The sequence below is a fragment of the Numenius arquata genome, chromosome 7, assembly GCF_964106895.1.
Source record: "Numenius arquata chromosome 7, bNumArq3.hap1.1, whole genome shotgun sequence".
Lineage (NCBI taxonomy): Eukaryota > Metazoa > Chordata > Aves > Charadriiformes > Scolopacidae > Numenius > Numenius arquata.
Window position 1 is genome coordinate 14,079,178 of NC_133582.1, and position 21,798 is coordinate 14,100,975.

The following is a 21,798-nucleotide window of genomic DNA, read 5'->3' on the forward strand; positions in this document are numbered from 1 at the left end:
AGTTTTTTTAATTGTTTTCAGCCTTTAGATGAATTTAAGTAAACAATAATTATGAAAATATAGTAAATAAAGTGCACTAATACACAGCATAGGCTTACCCACAGTAAAATTTCAGGTTGAGGTGTCTTTCATTTATGAACTACTGCGTAACTGATAAATTATAATTTTTTATTGCATTAATGAAAAAACAAATAACATGCCTTAAAGAAAGATAAGAGTAAGCTGCAATACAGAGGAAGTGATTACTGATTAGTTTGTGTTTGAGAATATTAATTTTAGTATTTATCAAACATGACAAGGATGACTTCGCTGCTTCCCAAGCTTCATGCCAACACAGGAGGATCAGAACAAAGGAAAAAAAAAAAATCAAATTAAACACATCAATAGTAAACGCAAGGTGATACACTTTCTGTGATGACTTGGTCTTACTATTTCTGTTGCCACATAACCACAACTGCTGCCTGTGAAGCAGCTAAATAGGCACCAAGAAAAAAACCCAAAACTACTCTGCTAATGAGAAAATACCTCATTTTACACACTTGCTGTCTCAATGCTCATTTAGACAGAAAATTAGAGAGGGTTATATTAGATCAGTTCTAACCTAGTCTTCTGGAAGACAATACTGTACGGTACTGCAGTAGGAGTACTGTAAGGTGAAAAAAAAGCATCTTCTCTGAAGGTTCTCTCAACACTACTATTCTTAAAGATGTTTGCTACTAATAAAGGTAGCCAACCTCCTTGTTTTTCTAGAGGAACAGGGTATCCTTTACAGTCAAGATAATTAATGTAATTGCTAAGAGTTTTAAGAACTACACTGGCTTCTTAGTGCTTGTTCTAATTTGAAGTACTGCTTTTCCTCACACTTTCTGATCATTACTTGCCATGTATAAATTGCCCGATACGCGTTTTGACAAATGGGTTCCAAACTGCTACATTCTCTGTGACAATTCCACTGCAGTCATTAAGGACTAAAAAAAAGATCAAACTAGCACGCCTTGCAATCTGAAGAGTTAAAGGATGGATTGTAAGTAGAAGCCACTCTTTCCTTTGGTCTAACAATGCCCATGACAAAAAGCCTTTAACTTTTATCCATCAGTTTTCCTCTGATGAACAGTTTAAGGAGGTGAAACTATTTAGCAACCCAGAAAGGTAAGCACTGTACAGTGTTCATTAAGCAGGATAATATATAGGTAACTGAAAAAAGGAACCAGTTTGAGGAGAGACAGGGAAGTATGGGTTGGGATAATAACTGCTCAAAATTTTATTTTTTAGAGCACTTCAACAAACAATAAAAGCCTTGAATAAATAGTTTCATAAGCTAATTTAAACAAAACACAGTATCTAAACAGTTACCCACAGTCTGTAACAGTCCAAAGTAATATTGACACAATACTTTACAAAGACCATTTTCACTATCAGTGTTTTACTGTCACCATTCAACCTGTTCTACTTCTGACAATGTTCTTTACATTGTGCTTTCAACAGTTGGTAATCAATGTACACATTCAATCCACATATATATTTTTTCATTGACATATTTTTTCTCAGCACAGTTAAAAGAGAGACTTAATTATATCCATGTTTCCTAAAGCAAAGACATATAGACACTGTGGGTGGTTCTTGAAACCCTTCCCTCCCTCTTCTTGTGGTGGTCCCAAAGTATCTGGCAGCAGGAACAGCTCACATATACGGCTGCAAATGCAGAGTCTGAAAATCATATATTCTCCGTGTTCCCACGGCACAGAGCTCAGTTACGGATGTCACCATAGACAAGCAATCACCACAATTAGCATGAAGCTTCCAGTTGAATGAAAAGTCATTGGAAAAGAGAAAACCATAGAGGAAAAAGGAAAAAAAAAAAAAAGTTCAACAGATGGAGAAAAACAGAAAGAAAGAGAAGCTCGTATTGGTTGTGTTGCATTGACAAAAAAAAAAAAAAAGCAGCTAATGTCACCAATGCTTTAATTCACTCAAGAGAGGGTTTAGAAAATAGTCTTGGAAAAATATTTAAATTACTTTTAAAGAGAGTAAGAAAACAGGAGTGAAAAAGGTTGAAAACAACTTGCTTCACCAATATCTATTATGTCTTTAAGCATATCTGATGAGATACTAATTTTTTTCCTTTGTTCAGAAAAATTAAGTAGATGTAAGCTTTGTTAACACTGAAAAAATCTGAAAATCCAAATATAGAAAAGTTTCCCGTCATTTTCTAATATACGTTTGATAACGTATTCTGTTTGGTTACAACATTATTTTCATGCCTTGACCAGAATAAAAATAAATTGTAGATTAAGACAAAACTTATATGTTTACAAGAACAAAAATTAGAAGATACCAAAAAAGGTCCAGAGGACAATTTTTAATATAATGAAATATAGTCTTGACCACATGCTATTTTTCTTTCAGAAACTGTTTCATCAAGATTTTCCTGTGGAAAGAGACTGTATTATCATCATTTTATAGATCACACACTGAAGTCAAAGAGATATTATGACCAGAAGCATCCATTTTTTGGAGGGTGGGAGAGGAGAGGAGTAATGAGAGGCCTAGAACTTGACTTCAGAGGAGTGCCTGGTGTTTGCACACCCAAAGTCTCAGAGCTCTCGCTGATTCCAGGTACAAGCAAGCAAGCTGTTCAGCAGAGCACTCACATTGATTACTGTATTTTTCTGGTGCTGCTCTCTATTAAAATGGGTGGTTTTCTACCACTCGGCTTGCTTAGTATCACATACGAATGAATTCCCTAGGGGGGAAAGAACTGAATTCAATTCCCAAAGGCAGTATTCAGCTGTCTAAATTATACTACTTCCTGAAGTACATTCATTCCCCATCCATCATTTCAACAATTGGGACAATGATTTTTCACTACACAGCCCTAACACTAAAAACATGTCCAGGCTGTGCAGGAAGACAAAAGTCTCACAGAAAACAAAGGAAGATGAGAGGTGGAGAGTGATTATTAAGCTGTATAATGATCAGTGTGCATATGTATGGAAATTAAGATTGTACAGGCAGTCTACAACTCTGAGACCTCCTAAATTTCAAGTATTCAACTTCAAATGGACAAAACTTCTACAGAAGCAAAACATTTATGCAGTTTCCCAAGTTTCCAAAAAATACTTGCGAATAGAATTCTCGTATGTCCATATAATGGATAGAAACACTCAACTCTACAATCTCCTCTGTATTTTGAGCTGATGGAGCATCTACTGACAGAGGAAGCTTAGTAAATTCTCAGTGAAGCAGAAAATGAGTTGACTGAGTAGGTTTCGTGGAGACTTCAGCAGCACAAGTGTGCTGAGGTTCTGCAGTCTCAGGAGTATAGTCCACTTGCTGGAAAAGGGAGAAGTAGGTCCTTGTTAGGGATGCTAACATTTCTATAGGCAAAACTCAATAGTGGCACTATGCAGTCTGGGGAGTTAGCGGGGGTTTTTTAAGAGCCTGAAGTTGTATTAGAGCATGAACACTTAACATGGTGCACATTACGTCTGCATAGTGCATAAGATGAGTAGATTAAGCCAAGCAAGAGAATAATCAAAGTTCACTTATTGGCTTAGTTGAATCATCAATGAACAGAGTATGATGAACTGAAGCAGTCAAGCCTAAACCAGTGCCGCCCTTCACGCCTCTTACCTGTGCATGTTTCTCAGCAGTAAGAATCACTGCTGTCATGGGCATCCATCTTTTCAGGTCATTTTCTCTAAGTCTGATCCTTTCTCTATCATCCCTCCATTTTGTCCTAGTTCTGCTTCTTCCTGATCTATCTCGTAGGTCTTTTTTTCTCTCCGTGTTGCCACGCTTAATTTTCTACTTCATATTCCTCTCTGGGGTGCAGTCTACTTGTACAGCAAATCCTGAACAAGTTTTCCCCAGTCTCTTAGCTGACTCTTTCCAGCTCCACCTGACCACCTATCCACCAGCATCTTCTTGTTCTGCCAGTGCAAACTGCCCTTTTCAACTTTTGATTCAATTTGTTTCTCCAAACAGGTGTCCAGACCATCGGAATGAATTTACCAGTAGGACTTCCACTCCCATTCTTTCAGAGATGCCTTGCACAATCTCAGCCTATGATCCACATGCAATCTCAGTCTATGATCCTTCTTTTTCTCCCTCATCCTTATATCATCTCCTATCCCGCTTACTCTGTCCAGGTGTTCGCAGCTGTTAGGTCAGTTTTTGGCTCTTGCTCCAATCTCTTTCATCCTGCCACACTGTTTATAGTCGCTCTCTCCATCACACTTAATGACTCCCAGATCTGTCATTTTCTTCCAAATTACTCATTCAGTCTGCCTCCCCCTCCACTGGCTCCGTGTATCAGTCTACCCCCATACCTCCTCAAGAGTTCATTTTATTTTCTGCATTTTGCTCAGAGAGCTTTCCTTCTGTTACCTACCAGAAGAGGAGGAGAACGCTCAGGATGTAAAAGGAGCGATTGAACAACACAACAATACAAAGCTGCATTATAGGAGAAATTCTGCTGAATCCTAGATAGCTCACACCCACGTGAAGGATCAAATTTATTAAATTCTAAGTTTGCAAGTTGCTCAGTAGAATCTTAAGGATCAAATCTAGGCCAAATTTAAGCAGATTTATAGAGGAACAAAGAAGTATATTCCAGTACATGGAAAACCTTCCACCAAATTTCAAATTGCTCCTAAATATAAGGATAGTACCTATTTCAGTTTCTTTTCTTCCAAGTAATCACTGTTTTTTGCCTCCACTGAGTAAACAGGACAGGGTTTGTTTTGGCCTTTAACAAAAATGAAGAAAGCGTTTAGCACAGCACATTTCTATTCTGCTATTAAAGGTTGGTGTATTTGTCAACATCTGAAAAGATGGCCTACTAATGGGAAGCATCAAGTCACTGGTACTCAGACAAAATTACGTAACATTCACGCTTTTTAATAAAGACAGTAATTAGCACATTCCCCACCTGCAGCTTTAGCAAATCCACATAGAAATTATCATCCATTATATCCTGGAATAACTTTTGCAGAAATGCTTTTTGAATTTCTTTCATTTAATTTGTGCTCTGGCCTGCCTTCCAAGTCAAAATGCATCATCCTTGTGTCTGTAGGATCCTTACCCTTAAGTACTTAAATATGGTTAAACTTGCTTGTGCTAACACTCAAGCGTCTATTTGTATCTTGCTTTACCTTTTGGACATTTAGTTGAAAGCATTACCTAAAATTATGCTCTAAAATTTATAGTAGCTTTAGGAAATATGGACGCATGGCTAGCAACATTCCATGTTTTTCTTACCTTTTGTTATTTTTGGAAGTTGTTTCCATGTGATAACAAGTATTAAAAAAGGGTAAAAAAAATACTTTGAGATTCCAGTAAATTTTTAAGATCACTGTGCTTAGAGAAATCCATTACAACTGTTTGATTTGAATTACACAACTTCTATGTACAACATCTTATAGATTTTTTACACTGACTGCAAATTTAGTGCTTCGCTTTCAAAAATTACACCAGCATATTCTGTGCCAAGATCTTCTCTAGAATATCAGACATTTCTTAAAACAAATTGCCATTTATTGACTGAAAAAAAAAGTTACCCATTTACAGGTACTGGTAAGACAACAGCAAGAACAAGATGAAAAACATTTCACATTAAATAATTTTAATATTAATTTGCAGAGTACATAACTTTTACATTCATCCTACGTAAGAAGTATATCAGACTTCCAATAGTTTGAGGCTAAAATAACATCCAGAAATGCTTATTTTTCTGAATAAGTTCTGATCAACAAATGCTATTGTATGAAACGATAGAATGCTACATGAACTAATGGGTATCTCGTCACAAAATACTACTTAGTAACCACAGAAAGTATTACAACCTTCTAACTATCTCTTTCTGTTCTGGTACATTTTTAAAGGTTGGGCTTCAACAGGGAAAAAACTATTCTGAAAACATCTTCAATTTCTATGAATTTTTGAGTTTTACATATTAAAACTTCATGCAATACAAAATTAAAGGAAACTTAAAATAAAAATTCTACTGATATTGCTTTAAGAATCTATTTTAAAAATGCAGAAAATAACACGTGAATATTTTTATTAAGAACAGCATGATGGCAAAGTAGTACATGAATTTTAAAATAGAACTTCCAGAGATTAGTTTTTCAGGAGTGTTTAACGACTCAATTTTGTCCTTTCCAAACACTACATGTGATGTATAATGGGCACACTATAGGGCCAGAAAGGAGTGAAATCTCAAAGTCTGGTACTGAGACATAGTTCTACCTCCAAAATCCCAATATTAAAAAAAAAATAATTAATAAAATCAACAGAAAATATCTTACTGGACAAAAGTTATTTCTACAGTACCTTCAGGGGTGATAGCACTAGGACACACATCTTTTAGAAGATCTCCCAAAGTATGCAACTGTCCTCCTGAAGCAATTGGTCGAAATAGCTTCTGTATAAAAGGTCTCTCTGTTGTTGCCTGTTTTAACAACAAAATTAGCAAAAACAATTTAAGGACCATGCACATATGTAGTATTACTACTTGAGACAGGCAGAAAATAGGACAGAACAAGAGGTTGCAGCAGAAGCAACACCTGACGTTTCTGGTTTTTTTCCCCTTGCATTCCATTCATATCATGAAATGCAGGGGAGTTTTTGTTTGTTAACAATTGAAAGTAAGTTGACACTCCAGAAAACTGTGAAGATAATTTACAAACAGTGTCATGGATATGAGAGTGTTAAATCCTTTTTATTTTTTAATTTAAAAAAATCCCCTTCTGTTATGGCAATAGGAATCTGCTTGAACAAAACATTTTAATATATTTTAAATTTTAGTAAAACAAGCAGTAGGCACAAACTTAGGAGCTCAACATATGCCTATATGTTTTGCTGAGTCAAAGCAAAATTGCAAAAAATCTTCAATACCTTCTGCAATAGTCTATCTTCTTGTTTTAGAAACACATTAAGCACTTTCAGTGGCAAACAAGTACCCTTAGAGGGCAAGCCAGGTGAATTTGTTTCCAGTAGATTCTATGTTGAAAAATTCAAACTATTTCAGCCACAAGAAACAGAGTACAATTAAAAAAAAAAAAAAAAAAAAGTGTTGTGCTCTGACAGACAACCTAGGGTCTTATGCCTACTTAAGGAATTAGTCAGTTGTAAAGAACATATATGCCCCACTTCTGCTGCAAATATGCACAGGAATTCAGAATGATTTCAACTATGGGTCCTGTTAGATCTTGCACATAATCATGATTTCTTTTGGAGACAAAAAAAACCAAGTCGACCAGCAGAAACTACTGCCGGTCACTGTCCACAATATAGGCAATAAAACTCCCAACTCTGTAGAAGAAACAAAGTAGCTTATGGCATCTACGGATGCACTTATTTAAGAACTGTGGTTGTGTTAAGTAATCCCCTCCTCTGAGTCTATCTATAAGCAATCCCAGGCTCAGCAAGCATCTCATAGTGAAAGGGCAGGAAAAGTTTTTTTTCCACTGACAACCTGATCTCTTCTCCCCAACTGGGGCACCTGAGCCAGAAAACAGAAGTTAAAAACCTCATATTCAACCAACCCCAAAATTTTAATCAAGCTCTAAATTGTTGCTGACGTATTTCTGCTAGCAGCTAACTCCAGAAAGCAGCTGATGTGGCCTGCATTCCAGGTGACTGGGCTCCACTAAATTACACTCTCATCACATACTACCTTAATTGGAAAAAGCAATACAAGCTACCGCCCCTTCCAAATTTAGTTTCCGACTTCTCAGAAAGTGGTTCCTGTCCTACTATGATAATTAAAGAATAGAAACAAAACAACACAACTCAACATCAAGATGTATTTTATCTCCTGGTGGTGACTTTTGGGAAAAAAAAAAACACAACCAAGTACTGGAAAAAATTTGAAAGTTAAAAATTAATTTTGAAAGGAAGTTACAATGTGGTCTCTGCTACCTACCTACATGACAAACCACAAGCAGTAGATTAACCACGACAACTCAATTGTCATTCACCTCTCTGAAACAGCAGGGCAAGGAGTCTTTTCCTAAGAGTGGTAACACTACCCCACAGTAATTCCAGGGCAGTACAGTGCAGAACTGTTGACACACAGTTACGTGTTACTTCTTGCCAACAGTCTCCAAAAATAGAAAAATAGCATTTTTCCAGTTTTTCCCATGAAGACTGATCAGAAGGAGCTGACTAGCTGCTGCAGTCAATTCTCTATGTCCTCAGGGTAGCGTTATAAGGATACAAACAGTGCTAATGAAATGTCCGAACATTTGGAAAATGATGGGAGGCCACAGCCAGCAGGATCCACCTCAGACAGATCCACACTTGAGAAGTGAACTCTGGCACATTATATTGAAGAAATGCACGTCCAAAACAAATAAAAAAATAGAAAAAAAGATGAAAACCCTAGAACATTGTTACAGTCAAAATGATCTTCTATCATTTTGAGTTTATTTTTTAAAAATAAACTCCATCATTCACAGAAGTCTAATCACAGCTCCCAAGTGCTTACCATCTGGAGTAGTAGAAGTGGAAATAAACACTAGAAGGATGCAAGCAAAGGTGGTTACCGTCAATAGATTTTTACAATAAGAATTTCCAAAGTGCATTTTGCAGTTTCTTATTTTCTTATTGGGGTCTTTCAATACTTAAAGACATCTTATAAGAAAGATGGAGCCAAACTTTTTAGCAGGCCCTGTTGCGATAGGACAAGGGGCAATGGCTTTATACTAAAAGAGGGTAGATTTAGACTAGGTGTAAGGAAGAAATTCTTTATGTTGATGGTGGTGAAACACTGGAACAGGTTGCCCGGAGAGGTGTAGATGCCCCATCCCTGGAAACATCCAGGGTCAGGTTGGATGGGGCTCTGAGCAATCTGATCTAGTTGAATATGTCCCTGCTCATTGCAGGGGAGTTGGACTAGATGACCTTTAAAGGTCCCTTCCAGCCCAAATGGTTCTGTGATTTCATGGGAGTTTTAAGAGGCCTTTTAAGGCAGCATAAAGCCTCACAGGATCAGAGACAAGCTATATAGTTACATATCGTGCTAGCAATTATAACTCGTTTTCTTCCCTATCATCCTGCCAAACAAAAAAAAAAAAAACAAACAAAAAAACAGTAGTCAGCTTGCCTGGTCCTTTTCAGAATCAACAGAACATCAAACACCAAATGAAATCCACAATTTAATTAGTCAGATATTTTATACAGGATGCATCTTAAAATAAAAAACATAACTCATGAACTGCTGGGTTTTAATCTGGAAAAATCACAGTTACCAGTATTTCCATCTAGAGGAAGGGATTTGGATTTTCTGCCTACACACTCTGCTGCTGCTCTAACAGTATTCAAATAAATAAAAGTTACCATACATATTGAATGCAGAAAGTAAAAAAAGAACTTCTTACAATCCCCACATGTGCATAAACTGGCAGCCTAAAACAGTAAAACTTGAAACTTTCCTACTTACTCCCTCAGATTTTCAGTAACTTGTCAAGTTCATAATCTGTGCTGTTTGGTAATGAACCAGTTTACACTAAAAAAAAAATAAAAATCTCATAATTTAAATTTATCATTTTGTTTAAACTGAGAAGCTTTAAAAGTAACAATAAGAGTTTGCATAATGACTTAAGTTATTTTATTCAAAAAGATAAGTGCAGGAAAATTAACTACTCCCTGAAAATAAAGTTAATTATATAAATTTTATTAAGCATTTACTCTAAAGTCCATTTTCCATATATTTTCTAAGATGTCTTCTGCTCTGTAGAAATGTTTTCAATTAAAAATCTCAATGCACAATGAAAAAGTGACTAACTGAAAATATGACAAATTGCTGTAGTCACAAAACCATCACAATACCATGTCTGTCTGAAAGCAAGATACTGCAAAGCCCCATCTGAAATGCTGCTCTTTCACTGGAGCTGAAATGCAGTTTTTCTGCTGTTTTCTGTTTGGTTTTTTTTTTTCTTTTTTTTTTCTTTTTTTTTTTTTTCCCTTGGGTGTGTAAATTTGGCTTCTTTTTTCTTAATACTAAACCAGAATCACTGGGTACTTCATTGTAGAAAAGGCACAAGGAGTGTTTCTGGGTTTTTTTTTGTTTGGTTGGTTTTTGTTGTTGTTTTTTTGTTTGTTTGTTTTGTTTTTTGTTTTGTTTGGGGTTTTTTTTTGTTTGGTTTTTGTAAAAAAAAAAAAAAAAAAAAGACTCCACTCACTGGAAACTAGACAGGCAGGTTATCACACTGAAAGATTAAATGGAAGTGGCAGCTACAACTGAAAATCACTAATAAACTCCGGTAATAAAGAATTTGTGTCAGGTTGGGAAAAACCTATTCCTCTGTGTGTAGAAAAAGCAAGATCTAAGGACTTAGCCTGAGGTGACCCTCCTGATCTTGCCCTACCTCTTGTCCCAAGTTTTATGGTTTTAATAACTTTATCTTATCTACAGTTGCTTCAACTGCTGCATATTTTGACTTCCATTCAGAAACTAGTCACATGCTAAGAGTGGTTACTTGGCTTTTAAGCTCATTTCATATATCCTGATACTTGCAGAATAAGGCCAATAGAAACACTTGACTGGCTTCTGGAAAATATCACCAATGAATAAAAACTACCACATCAGAGAGAGCTTTTACATATGTAAACAGCTAATATTAGACGGCCAAAACAAACTAGCATCAGTGATGTAGGAGGGAGAAGAACATTTGAATAGCAGGGCAAACATTGACTATCATCATCTAGAAAGTAAACAGGTGACTATACAGTAAAGAAATCAGTAAAGTTCAACTCATGTTCGTTATTCTGCATTACTGGGATGCCTGCAGGCTGATGAAGCTGGTGATCATAGCAGACAAAATGCTTTATAAGCAAAATTGTGTGGACCTCTAATTCTTCCCACACTGTTCAGTGCTGCTTTCTAAGCTTCCTACCTCCAACCATGCTTGTTCTTAAACAAAAGCAAAACTAAAAATCAATAATTTGCTTTTGCAATGACTGGTGTAACTCAGATTAAATCAATTTTGTAACTTGAATTAAATGCTGCAAGATATTTCTGTATAAATAACTGGCCAATATCTCTAGCATTCCTTTTTTGCACTTTCCTGCATATTTCTTGTTTATACAACCTATTTAATATTTTGAAGTATTTATTTATGTTCCACTTATTAAGGCGTCTTAAGCTTATGCTAGGACAATAGAAAAATCTAGTGTGATACTCATATCTTAATTAAATCCTCAACAGAGTAAAGGTGATCATGTAGCTAAAAACATCAATACTGTTTAAGTGATACTTGTGATTCTTATTTCATCATTCAATTAACAAAAGCTTACAAAAAGCGCTGGGCAAGCACGTATTGAAGAAGATACTACTCTAGGCATAAACTTGTTATGTTAAAATTCAGATTCTCCCTTTCACTTCCATTTGTAATCTCAAATTAAAAAACAGAGGAGACTGCTTTATTTAAATTGATTTGTTCTCCTATGGTTGGATCTTATTTTTAACTTGTTTTTAATCTTAAAATATTTCCATATTCACAATTGCTGCTATTTCCCAGCATACCTTTGAGTTTATGCTTCTAAATAAATAAATTCTGAAAGATTTGTGTGTCAGCTGCAGTCTTCGGTATTTTACTTCAGAAATATTTCAAAAATAATTATACTCTTATTTCTTTATCAACTATTTTATAAGCAATAAATTTTCACTTCAGTCAGGATAACCTTGAAACTGTACTTTCCAAGTGTGCTAAGAAATAATACACTTACAAACTCTAAGGCTAGAGATTCAAGTTATAGCAAAACTTGACATCCATTATTTAAATACCAAAACACAACATCATGGTAACTTCGTTTTCACTACTGAACTGTAGTATAGTATACCTATGCACAAACACTACATTCCAGTAAGTTAGCCTCAAATTTACAGATTTAAAAAAATAAAATATGTAAAATAATCCATGTTTGTTAATTACAAATAAACTTAAATTGTGCCCCCTTCCCAAAGAATTCAATAAATGGTCATGTATTCATTTCAACACAAATGAAGGAAGCCTTTTCTTAACAAGCTGCCATTACTCAAAAAGCATTTCAGAAGCAGAAGAAAAACAACCCACCAGATTCCTCCCAGATACAAGACACATTTAAAGCAAAAAAATTATTCTTACACCTTCATTAGATATTTGGAAAAAAATAAATAGGGAAGCGATATGTTTCTTCCCACTTCATACCTTGTACGATAGCAAACGACTCAAAAATGGCTATGTCCAACAAAACTACAGTACTTCTATTGATTATGATCCGAAGACAACATTTTTTGACTTCAGCTTTTAAAAATCTCAATGTCAGATACAGAAATCTTACACCCCTGGGTTGGCCTAATTGTAACACCTCAGAATAGAACACACTACTTCAGTTTCTTAACCGCTTCTAAATGTGCATCAGACTGTCCACACCGATTTTGTGTCCATGTCAAACACATTCACATCACATTGCACAAAGGCATAAAAGAGAAAAAAGGTACAAACATATCTCAGATCCTTCTAGGAATCCTAGATTTTAGCTTTGTAGCATCAAGTAGGAGCCTGTCACAGAATTTGTAGGAACAATGGTTCCTAAGGAACAATTTAAGCTTCCGTGGCTGGACAGAACAGGGTTTTCCACATGGCTTTTCAGCATACTAACATGTTGATTCTGAATCATAGAATCTCAAAATGGCTGAGGCTGGAAGGGACCTCTGGAGGACATCTGGTCCAAATCCCATGCTCAAGCACGGCTGCCTACAGACAGATAGCCGCATCCAAGCAGCTTTTGACTATCCCTCATAGTCAAAATAGGATGGGGACTCCACAACCTCTGTGGGCAACCAGTGCCAGCGCTTAGTGAACCTCACAGCAAAAAAAGTATTTCCTCATGTTCAGATGGAGCCTCCTGTGTTTCAGTTTGCACCCATTGCCTCTGGTCCTGTCACTGGGCTCCAATGGAAAGTGCCTGGCTGCTTCTTCTATACAGTCTTCCTTCAGATATTCGTACAGATTGATGAGATCACCCCTAAGCCTTTTCTTCTCTAGGCTGAACAGTCCCAGCTCTCTCAACCTTTCCCCCCCTCATATTAGATACACCAGTCCCTTAATAATTCTAGTGGCCCTTTGCTGGAATCTTTTCATCCACAAAAGCAAATATAACATTATTTGCTTAAAAGCAATGAATAGTACAATACTTCATATAACACTTTCAATCTACTTAAAAGCATTAAACCTAGTAATACTCCTTAGCTTTCTACAATAATGATTGGCTAGAAGAAACTCGTATAGTCAAGGAAAGCAAAATTTCAGAAAATTATGTTTGTTAATTCATAATGTATTCCTAGAGTGTGGTGTTGCGTCCCACTTCCTGAAAGGTTCATTCCGTTTCACACTTAGCTGTGTACAATTTGCTTTCAGTCTTCTGGAAAGTGCAAACACAAGTCTTCGTACTTTCAAAAAAAAAAACCAAACAAACCAACTTTCTATTTTCTAATTCTCAATTTTGTGCAAAGTTAACCTGCTTTATTTACCTATTTTTCTTAAAAGTAAGTAAAGGAAAAATAAGATGGCATACTGACATTGACAAATCAAAACAGGTACTCCTGACTTTCATCTATTTGCATCATCATCATAGGCTAGGCTTTGTTCTAGTTTAATTCCTAAGCAATAGGCACTCTATATGCTGCACAGCCACAGAAATAACTCTTCAAGATGTCATTCTTCATCTCTCCACAGAAAAAAATTCCGTATCTGCTTTTCCCCTTTTTCTGAATGTAAAGCAGTTCACCAACTGTGGGACTTTTTTGCTATAATGTCAGAGTACGAGAGTCAATCTGAGAGGAATACAGCTCCGGATTGCAAATTTTGGGTAGCAAAAATCCCTCTTGCTACCAAGTAAGAACCTGACCACATAATGAAGTGCGCAGTGAAAGTGGCAAATCACTTTGTCTTGACTAAACTGAGTGAAACAGAGAAGTTAAAGTGATCAGCTTTAATGATCAAAAGGCAGCAATATACTAAAGAGCACTGCATTTAAATTACAAGATCGAACAGCAACTCTACACAGACCTAATTCAACTGAATTACTGCTTCATTCATTGTCTTCATCCCAGCCTCTCAGTATATTCATATTCTTAAGAATTAACAGTCAAGGTTGAAGTGAAAAATGCAATTATTTTTTTAAAAATTGCATTTATATATTAACTTTCATAACAAATTTATATAAATATACAAGACTATTACGTTAATAAAAGAGTTTAGGGAATTAGAGCCACAAGAATTCAAACCTCATAGTTTAAATTCAAATTTGTAGCATGAACATTTACATAAACTTATTTATATCCAACTTCATTATCATAAGCCAATTCAGAGAAAAGATGACAAATTAGAGTTTTACACAAAAATAATTTGCTAAAAAGTAACTACCAATTTGTGATTAGGGAGTGCATAAGACATTTGGTAAGATAAGGCATTTTCAAATTAGGAACAGATAATTTTTTTTTCCACCAAAAGTGTTCATTATTTCATCATAACTTAAAATGTTTGTTGATTTATCTTTTACTTACAACAAAAAAAACTAACTACATAACCATTTACACAAAGTTAATTAACTACTGAGATGCTACTACGTTTTGATACACCTAGATTCTTCTAACACTATCTGAAAAGATAAAAAAGGAATTAAAACAAAATACTACCCAGTTTTTCCCCAATATGCAGAAACCAATATATCCCTAAATTATTTTAAACTAGTTACAATGTAATTCAGAACCTCAACAAACTATTTTTCATAAAAGCAAACCTACTTTATTCTTTGTATATAAGCTACATCTACATTCAACTGATTACTGTGGCTCCTCTTGACAAGCCTGAGCTAGCTTAAAACTATCCCCCTCGGTAACAGTTCAACCGTTGCTCTGAGAAAATACCCAAATTGAGGTTTTACAGCCTCATCTCTTCTGCGCCTCCTTCCCTGAGCACTACGTAACTTTTACAATAGCTTTGAACTAGGCAGATTGACAGTTTTACAGATAACTTGGGCAAATTTATGTACACTTTAGTCACATATCTGACAACAAATACAGTTTATAATCTCAGAATTTTTCTTTTAAACTCTGATTGACAGCCCCCATTCTGTACTGAGATTCTTAAAGGCACATGGCTGATCTTGCACGTGGGTTCCTGAAGTTCTTTTAAAAGAACTGCATGGACATTCCTTAATACAAAACATGTAAAAAAAGTCATCTTTAACAGTATCGGTTTGAGCTAGCTCATTTCACTTTGCACTTAGACGGACCAGAAAAGCTCCCACAATTATGGAACCACAACTTGTGGTGACAGTGATCTTCAACTCAAGGCGACAACTTATCAAATTGCTATTACTTTCAGCACAGAACTAAACAATCAAGTTCAGAAAACAAATATTCATAGCAATTTATGGATCATGGTGCCCATATGCGATACTGGCTAGAAGGGGTTTTGGTTTGGGTTTTTTTTTTCCCCAATAATGAGGCACTAGGAAAAATATTTGCCTACTGAAGTTTTTAAACTTTCTCATTCACACAGCTTTGATTCTGAACAGCTTTAGAACTGGGGAAAGTGTGCTATTGTTTCTTCAGTGCTGAACCATCAGTTATTAGAATAAGTCATTCTGTGTACTCAATTGATGATGAATCAGTTTTTCTCTTTTCAGCACAGAAAATTCAGCTGAACACAACCATTATACAAATTAACCATCGTTTCACATTACTTTCCTGTTCACTCAAACTTTCTCTTTGTAAAAATAAGTTTTTTAAATATAAATTGGTCTATTTTCAACAGGTTTTTTTATGAAAACGTCATTTTTAATAAATAAGAAAAAATTAAATGAGGTATTACATATGAGTTTACTTAAGAGCATTTTGCACTAGCCAACAAGATGCTGAAACTTGCTGTGTTGTGTTGCCCTCTTCAGGTCAACAGCACTTACATTTTCCAGTTCTTTTGCTTGCTGTCATAAAAATGTTCAGATTTGCAGTTTCAAGTAGCAGCTAACTTTACCTCTATCCCACTAGTACTTGAAGTATTTTTGATCTAAAACCCTATAGAAATAAACTTTATCTTTGGCCTCTGCTTCTCCCTAACTTTAATACTAATCTTGAGGACTATCAAAATATCAGCTGGTGTTTGAAAAGATGACTAAAAAATCAACTTCAGTGCTGGTAAGCAAGCCTCATGACAAGAGGCTTAAAGAGCTCAATTGATTCAGCTTACCAAAGAAAACTGAAGCTGCTGAAATCACTCCATAAGTGAATTTGGAGATCAGAAAGTCAGATGACTTTTAAGTGGTGTAAGGCAAAACAAAAATCTAGAAACTGGAGGTCAAGGCAGATAAATTCAGCCTCAAAAGGCAATGAGGCTTTTTGCCCAAAAGAAAAAAAGAGATGTTAAAAATCTAGTAGTGCAAAAGGATGGATTCATTATTACTTGAGAACTTTACAGGTGGACCCAGCACCTTTCAAAACAATCTGTTTTGATCAGTTTTTGAGTGGCTGTCATAACATGGGGCAAACTGTGATGCTAATTTGCATACTTGTAATGAGTTTTGCAGTTGATTATCGGAGCTCTGCCAATTAATGTGGAAATAGGAATAAACAAGTCTTCCACTGCTTGGAAAAGGGCCATGCTTGGGCTTCTGATTCATTTATTGAGCCAGGTATTAATAATGTCTTAGAATATTTCATTTCCCCCTCCCACCTTGCTATTTTCAGAGGACAAGTCACAGTAGACATCTGACTCTATTTAGACATCTTAGTACCACGACTTTGACATAAAGAGCAAAGTGTTGGATTTAACCAATATATTATGAAGTATGAAGAATTCCACTCACATTATTAAGGCAGATAAATGTCATAACTTTGTGACTGCACAATTTAATCACAACAGCTTAAGGGACTTGTGATAGGCAAAATCTTTCAAAGCTAAGGCCTACTATGTAATTAGCCAATAAAATTAATAACCTAATCAAACCCCTTAGGAAATAGAGGCAAAGGAAATGCTCGTTGCAGTACCATGGCACGTCCCAGTACCCAAATAAAGGAACAAGCAAATAAACAATCCCAGATTATGCCCCCTTGGGATGGCTAACCATCAACAGCCAACCTGCCTTTAGCCAAGTGAGACTCTAGAAAGGCTCAGAAGAACTTGTCATGAATAGTTTGAATGCATTTTCTTTCACACACTTTTGTAATTTTATTCTCAAGAATGAAATGCTATCTACAACAACTCTAGTTCCTATATACTCATAGGGCAGACTCCAGAGGAAGGGAGGATGACTGACAGGGAGAGAGCAAGCAAGTGGGTGAGCATAACACAGGGAGAGAGCAAGATACTAGAACTCAGGGATGAGTACAAACTGAGTGTACAACTGAGACATGAAGTGATCCCATCTGCAGCTTAAGACAGCAGAGAGAAGTTTATCAGGGCAGTCTCCATCAGCACGTAGAGACTCCTCTCTGGTGCCTGAGTAATATGCCCCATCACAGTGCCTGGAGGCAAAGACTGACAAAAACTTCCTGCCATCTGTCACCCATATAGTTTATTCAATTAGAAAGTACAAAACCAGCTAGTCTTATAAACATGGGGAAAAAGTCCTCAAGCCAAACAGGCTCTAGTACAGTACAAGAAAAGCAGGACTCCTAAACGCATAATATACTCAAAACATTACTATTATTTTCTCTCTTGCTCATAAAGAATAAATGAAAAAGGCACTCTATTCAACTACTATCAGACAAGAAGGCAAAAAAGTTTTCATGCAACTGCCAACTGAAGACACAGCAGCTTATACCTCTGAGGTAAAGTGGGGCTTTTTTTTTTATGCATTTAAGTAAAAGTGTCACAAAAATATAATTACTATTTTTAAACCGTTTCTTGTAGAAAGAGTTTCCACCTATGTCAAAGGTTCCTCTGGTGCAAGTTCCATATGACACAGTTTAGACTGCAACACCTGGTAATAAAATCTCCAAAATCTCTCAGCTAACACTTAAAACTGCAAATGAGTTGATACTCAGTCTTTTTTCTTAATCTTCTACAGTAGATGCCAGGATTCTGGTCCAATCTTAGCTGCTACACAAGAGGGGATGCTGGACAAGGGCTTTTAAAATTACCTGTGGTTAGTTTAGTTCTGACTTACCCAAGTAGGACGTTCGTATTTTTACCATCTCTTTCTCCCACACACACCATCAGATTTGGATACCACGCGAGATATGATTCATATTATTCTTTAGAAATGTATTTTAATAGACAAGCTTTACAATTGAAAGAACCTTTGAGTTTTGAAAATATCAGGCCTTCAGCGAAAAGCATGTCAGGTTACCGTATTGCACATATTTTTCCTGCAGCAGCTTCTCTCAGACACATTTAATTGTTGCCAAGATGGATTTCTCTTCATTGATATCATAATCCAATACATTTCTTTGAAGAAAAACAAATTCATCCTTATACTGCCAAAACACAATTCAGGCAGATCCCATCATAGAATTTCCTTCTAATAATTTTGGGGTAATAAAAGGTATGGAGACCAAGAGGAGCAACTCTCCCCACTGAAGACAATGCCTAGTAACTTCCTGCCATCCACTTGTATATCCTTAAGTATCTACAAAAACATTATGTGAAAACACATAGGGAATATACATCCACTGTAATACAAATCCAGGCTAAATTTCATTCCAGGTATTTATGTAGGGATATGCAAGCAACCAGTTAGAATGCAAAGCGGACTTCTCCCAGTATTAATGGCAACTAAATGCAATCAGGGTGGGGGTTAAATACATCTTAAGAATACTCTTGAATCAGTTAGTCCAGCATATGCAAGTCTGTCACTAAGTACTGTAAAATTATGTTAAAACTACAGGAATTAACTCCTTGCTTGGAATCAAATCATAATCTCACCCTAACACTTTCTGAAAATTCCTTTAAATACATAGACTCTTATGATGAGCAGTAATCAGTGCACAAACCAAACAAAAAACCTAGAAACACCTGCATCCACTTTTTTAAAAAAGAGGAACATTACTGAAAATATTTAGAAATATTTAGAGCAGCATTACTGAAAATAATATACATCAACCTTCTTGAAGGCTGACTCAGCATGATCTGTATTTGTGTTTGGTCTTCTACTCTTTAGTTAGATATTTTGGGTTTAAACTACAGCAAGTAACAGTTTCCAGTTGAAAGGATAATGAGAATCAAGATAAGTACTACTGGTTAAATGGATAAACATTACTGAATTAGATTTTTTTTAAAAAAAAAAAGCTTTACTAGCATGAAATCATGTGATACCATAGAAAATTTCCCTCATGGCTTATAGGTCTATACCTTATTCAGACAGCAAAACCTTCATTTCACAAGCCATTTACATAATTTCTATGAAAAGACTTTAAAAAACCCCCACTTATTAGTGAATAAACAAACACCTTTTACCAAACAAACAAAATGCTGCGAGTGAACTACTTTTCCTGATACAAACTTTTTGATACTTATACAAACCTTGCCATCTGCTATGATCTCTGACAAAATAACTGACTTCCGTTCTCAATCTAAGGTTTCACTATGACAGTAAATATCTTATATCAAACATTAAAAGTTACTTCAGTCCCATTGCAAGACTGTATAGGTTTGTATAGTCATTAAAACCCGATATAAAGTAGTATCAGACTATTCAGTACTTTGACTAAAGGACTTTTCAATAGTTACAGGTGCAAAACAAATGTAAATAGATGAAAGTATTTCAAAGACAAAACAGAGCAGAACTGTTTAATTTGCTGAGAGGCTACATGAATTCTGTGTAAGTTTTTAACCATACTTAATTCCAAACTTCATCGTGACCTTAATGCTATAAAAACTAAGGGGACACCCAAAAATTTTAAGGATTCTAAAGAATATGTTTCCAAGTAAACTGCTGAGAAAAACAGACCACTGGTGTATTAAATCAGAAAAAAAAATATTCAAAGCTAGTTTTGGATTGTAAAACATACAATTAGAAGACACGGGTAAGAACTAGATGCAAGATCTATGCCATTACTTTCACCTTATAATGCCAACACAAAAGAAGCCTCCACACTGGCTAAAGGAAAACTTGCTCCTGAAATGTTTGTCTTAGATCCTTTACAGGGCATTTTCCATCCAAAGCAGTCTTCATAGTTAGCAGTTATTTTTAATGACAGAACTAGCTTTTTAAAAACAAACAAACATCATCTATACCAGCCTTAGCACATTCTCAAGTACTACACACAACACAATGAATGGTAATTAACTATTAGAATTTAATACAGTCAATTTTGTCCTTGTTAATTTATACAACTCCAGGGTTCAGGAAAGATGAACATACAGACTTTTACCATAATGTTAGAAAAGGGAACGTATAATTGTGAAAACAGGTTATGATATATGACATCTCAGTGGAAGAGCCTGGTAAAACTGGTTTGATTTCATTGTCTCCTACCTGATAAATTCTAAATGGGATGTACCGAAATCCACTATCTTCTGGAGGATACTCCATGAGTTTTCGATTTATTGCCCAAAACTGCTCAAATTTATCTGTAAAGGTAAAATTGGATTTTGTTAATAACATTTTTTTTCGGCTAAAAGAGGTAAATGAAATACAATTGGAACAACATGAAAACTTCCCTTACAGAAGCATGGCCTGTATGAATTTATTTTCCCCACATTTCTCTTCCCTACTTAGCTTGAAGCCAAAGGTAAGTCATCTGAGTTCTCCTATGAAAAAACTGATGTGGCAACTTACACAACTGAAAGAGAAAGCAACTTGAATTCATATTGCATCTCTCACTGTTAAAGAAATATTGGGCCACAAATTATGGATTTCATTACTTCAATTAACAGTGCTTGTTTCTCCACTCTGCTGCTACTGGTCCACACTGTCTCAGTTTGTTAAAAATGTCTAATGGTTCTTAACTATAGATGAACAATAGGTGTAAAATAAAGAGAAACTAAAGCAGTAGAAAAACTTCTGGAAGGGTTTACATTTGGATATGTAAATCTTAAAATAAATTGCAACAATATATGATATAACCAGAAAACATACTGCCAATTTCATGACACAACTTGAAAATAAAAGTTTGTTTGAAACACAGCTTTTTAATATTATCCAAGTAACTAGGTTTAGTAAAGTAGCCAGAGGCAGCACACCATCCTGCTCAGACATTACAAGAACTGAATAGTTTCTTGCACTTAAAATGTATTAAGGACAGCATAGGTCTAGAGCAGTAAAGGTTTTTACACATGCAAATTAATTATTCAAATCAAGAAAACAACCAATACCAAAAGTGACAGAAAGGAACACGAAGAGCTGAGATGAATAAAGCTGCTGCCAGCCTTACTAGAGAAGGCAGCTTTAGAAGAGGAAGAGCAAGGGATGTATTTCCTTACAGGCCCTAACTCTCCAACACACCAAACACGGCAGATGTTTCTTCAGAAGGAACACAGAGTCTCTGATTTTTCTCTCCTTGGCACAACGTTCAGCCGAGTCTCAAGAAGCCTGGCAGTATAACTGCTGCAGAATTCACACACACACACCCCGAAGCAAAGTGAAATTCAGAAATCTATTTGCAAAACAAAGGTCCTTCTTGCTTCCAAAACGGCCCATAACAATTAAAGCAATCGCAAAAAATTAAAAAGGTCTGAGATTTGCTTCACTCCAATGTACAGCACAGATGCCTGCCAATAGTTAATACATATTGCAGGGTTTACAAGACATTGCAGGAATTTCCAAGAAACTGTAAACAAACTCCTGCCAGGTACTCAGTAG

General features: G+C 35.7%; 1 protein-coding gene across 1 annotated transcript in view; it reads right to left on the reverse strand.

Annotated features, from left to right (window-relative positions):
• Positions 1–21,798, reverse strand: part of ATG5 (autophagy related 5) — a 71,684-nt gene that overhangs the window by 20,120 nt on the left and 29,766 nt on the right. Inside the window, exons 6-7 of the mRNA XM_074150401.1 lie at positions 20,473–20,567; positions 6,337–6,454 (exon numbers count right to left, since the gene is read on the reverse strand). Coding sequence (XP_074006502.1) covers positions 6,337–6,454; positions 20,473–20,567 — 213 coding nt within the window. The remainder of the gene's footprint in view (positions 1–6,336; positions 6,455–20,472; positions 20,568–21,798) is intronic.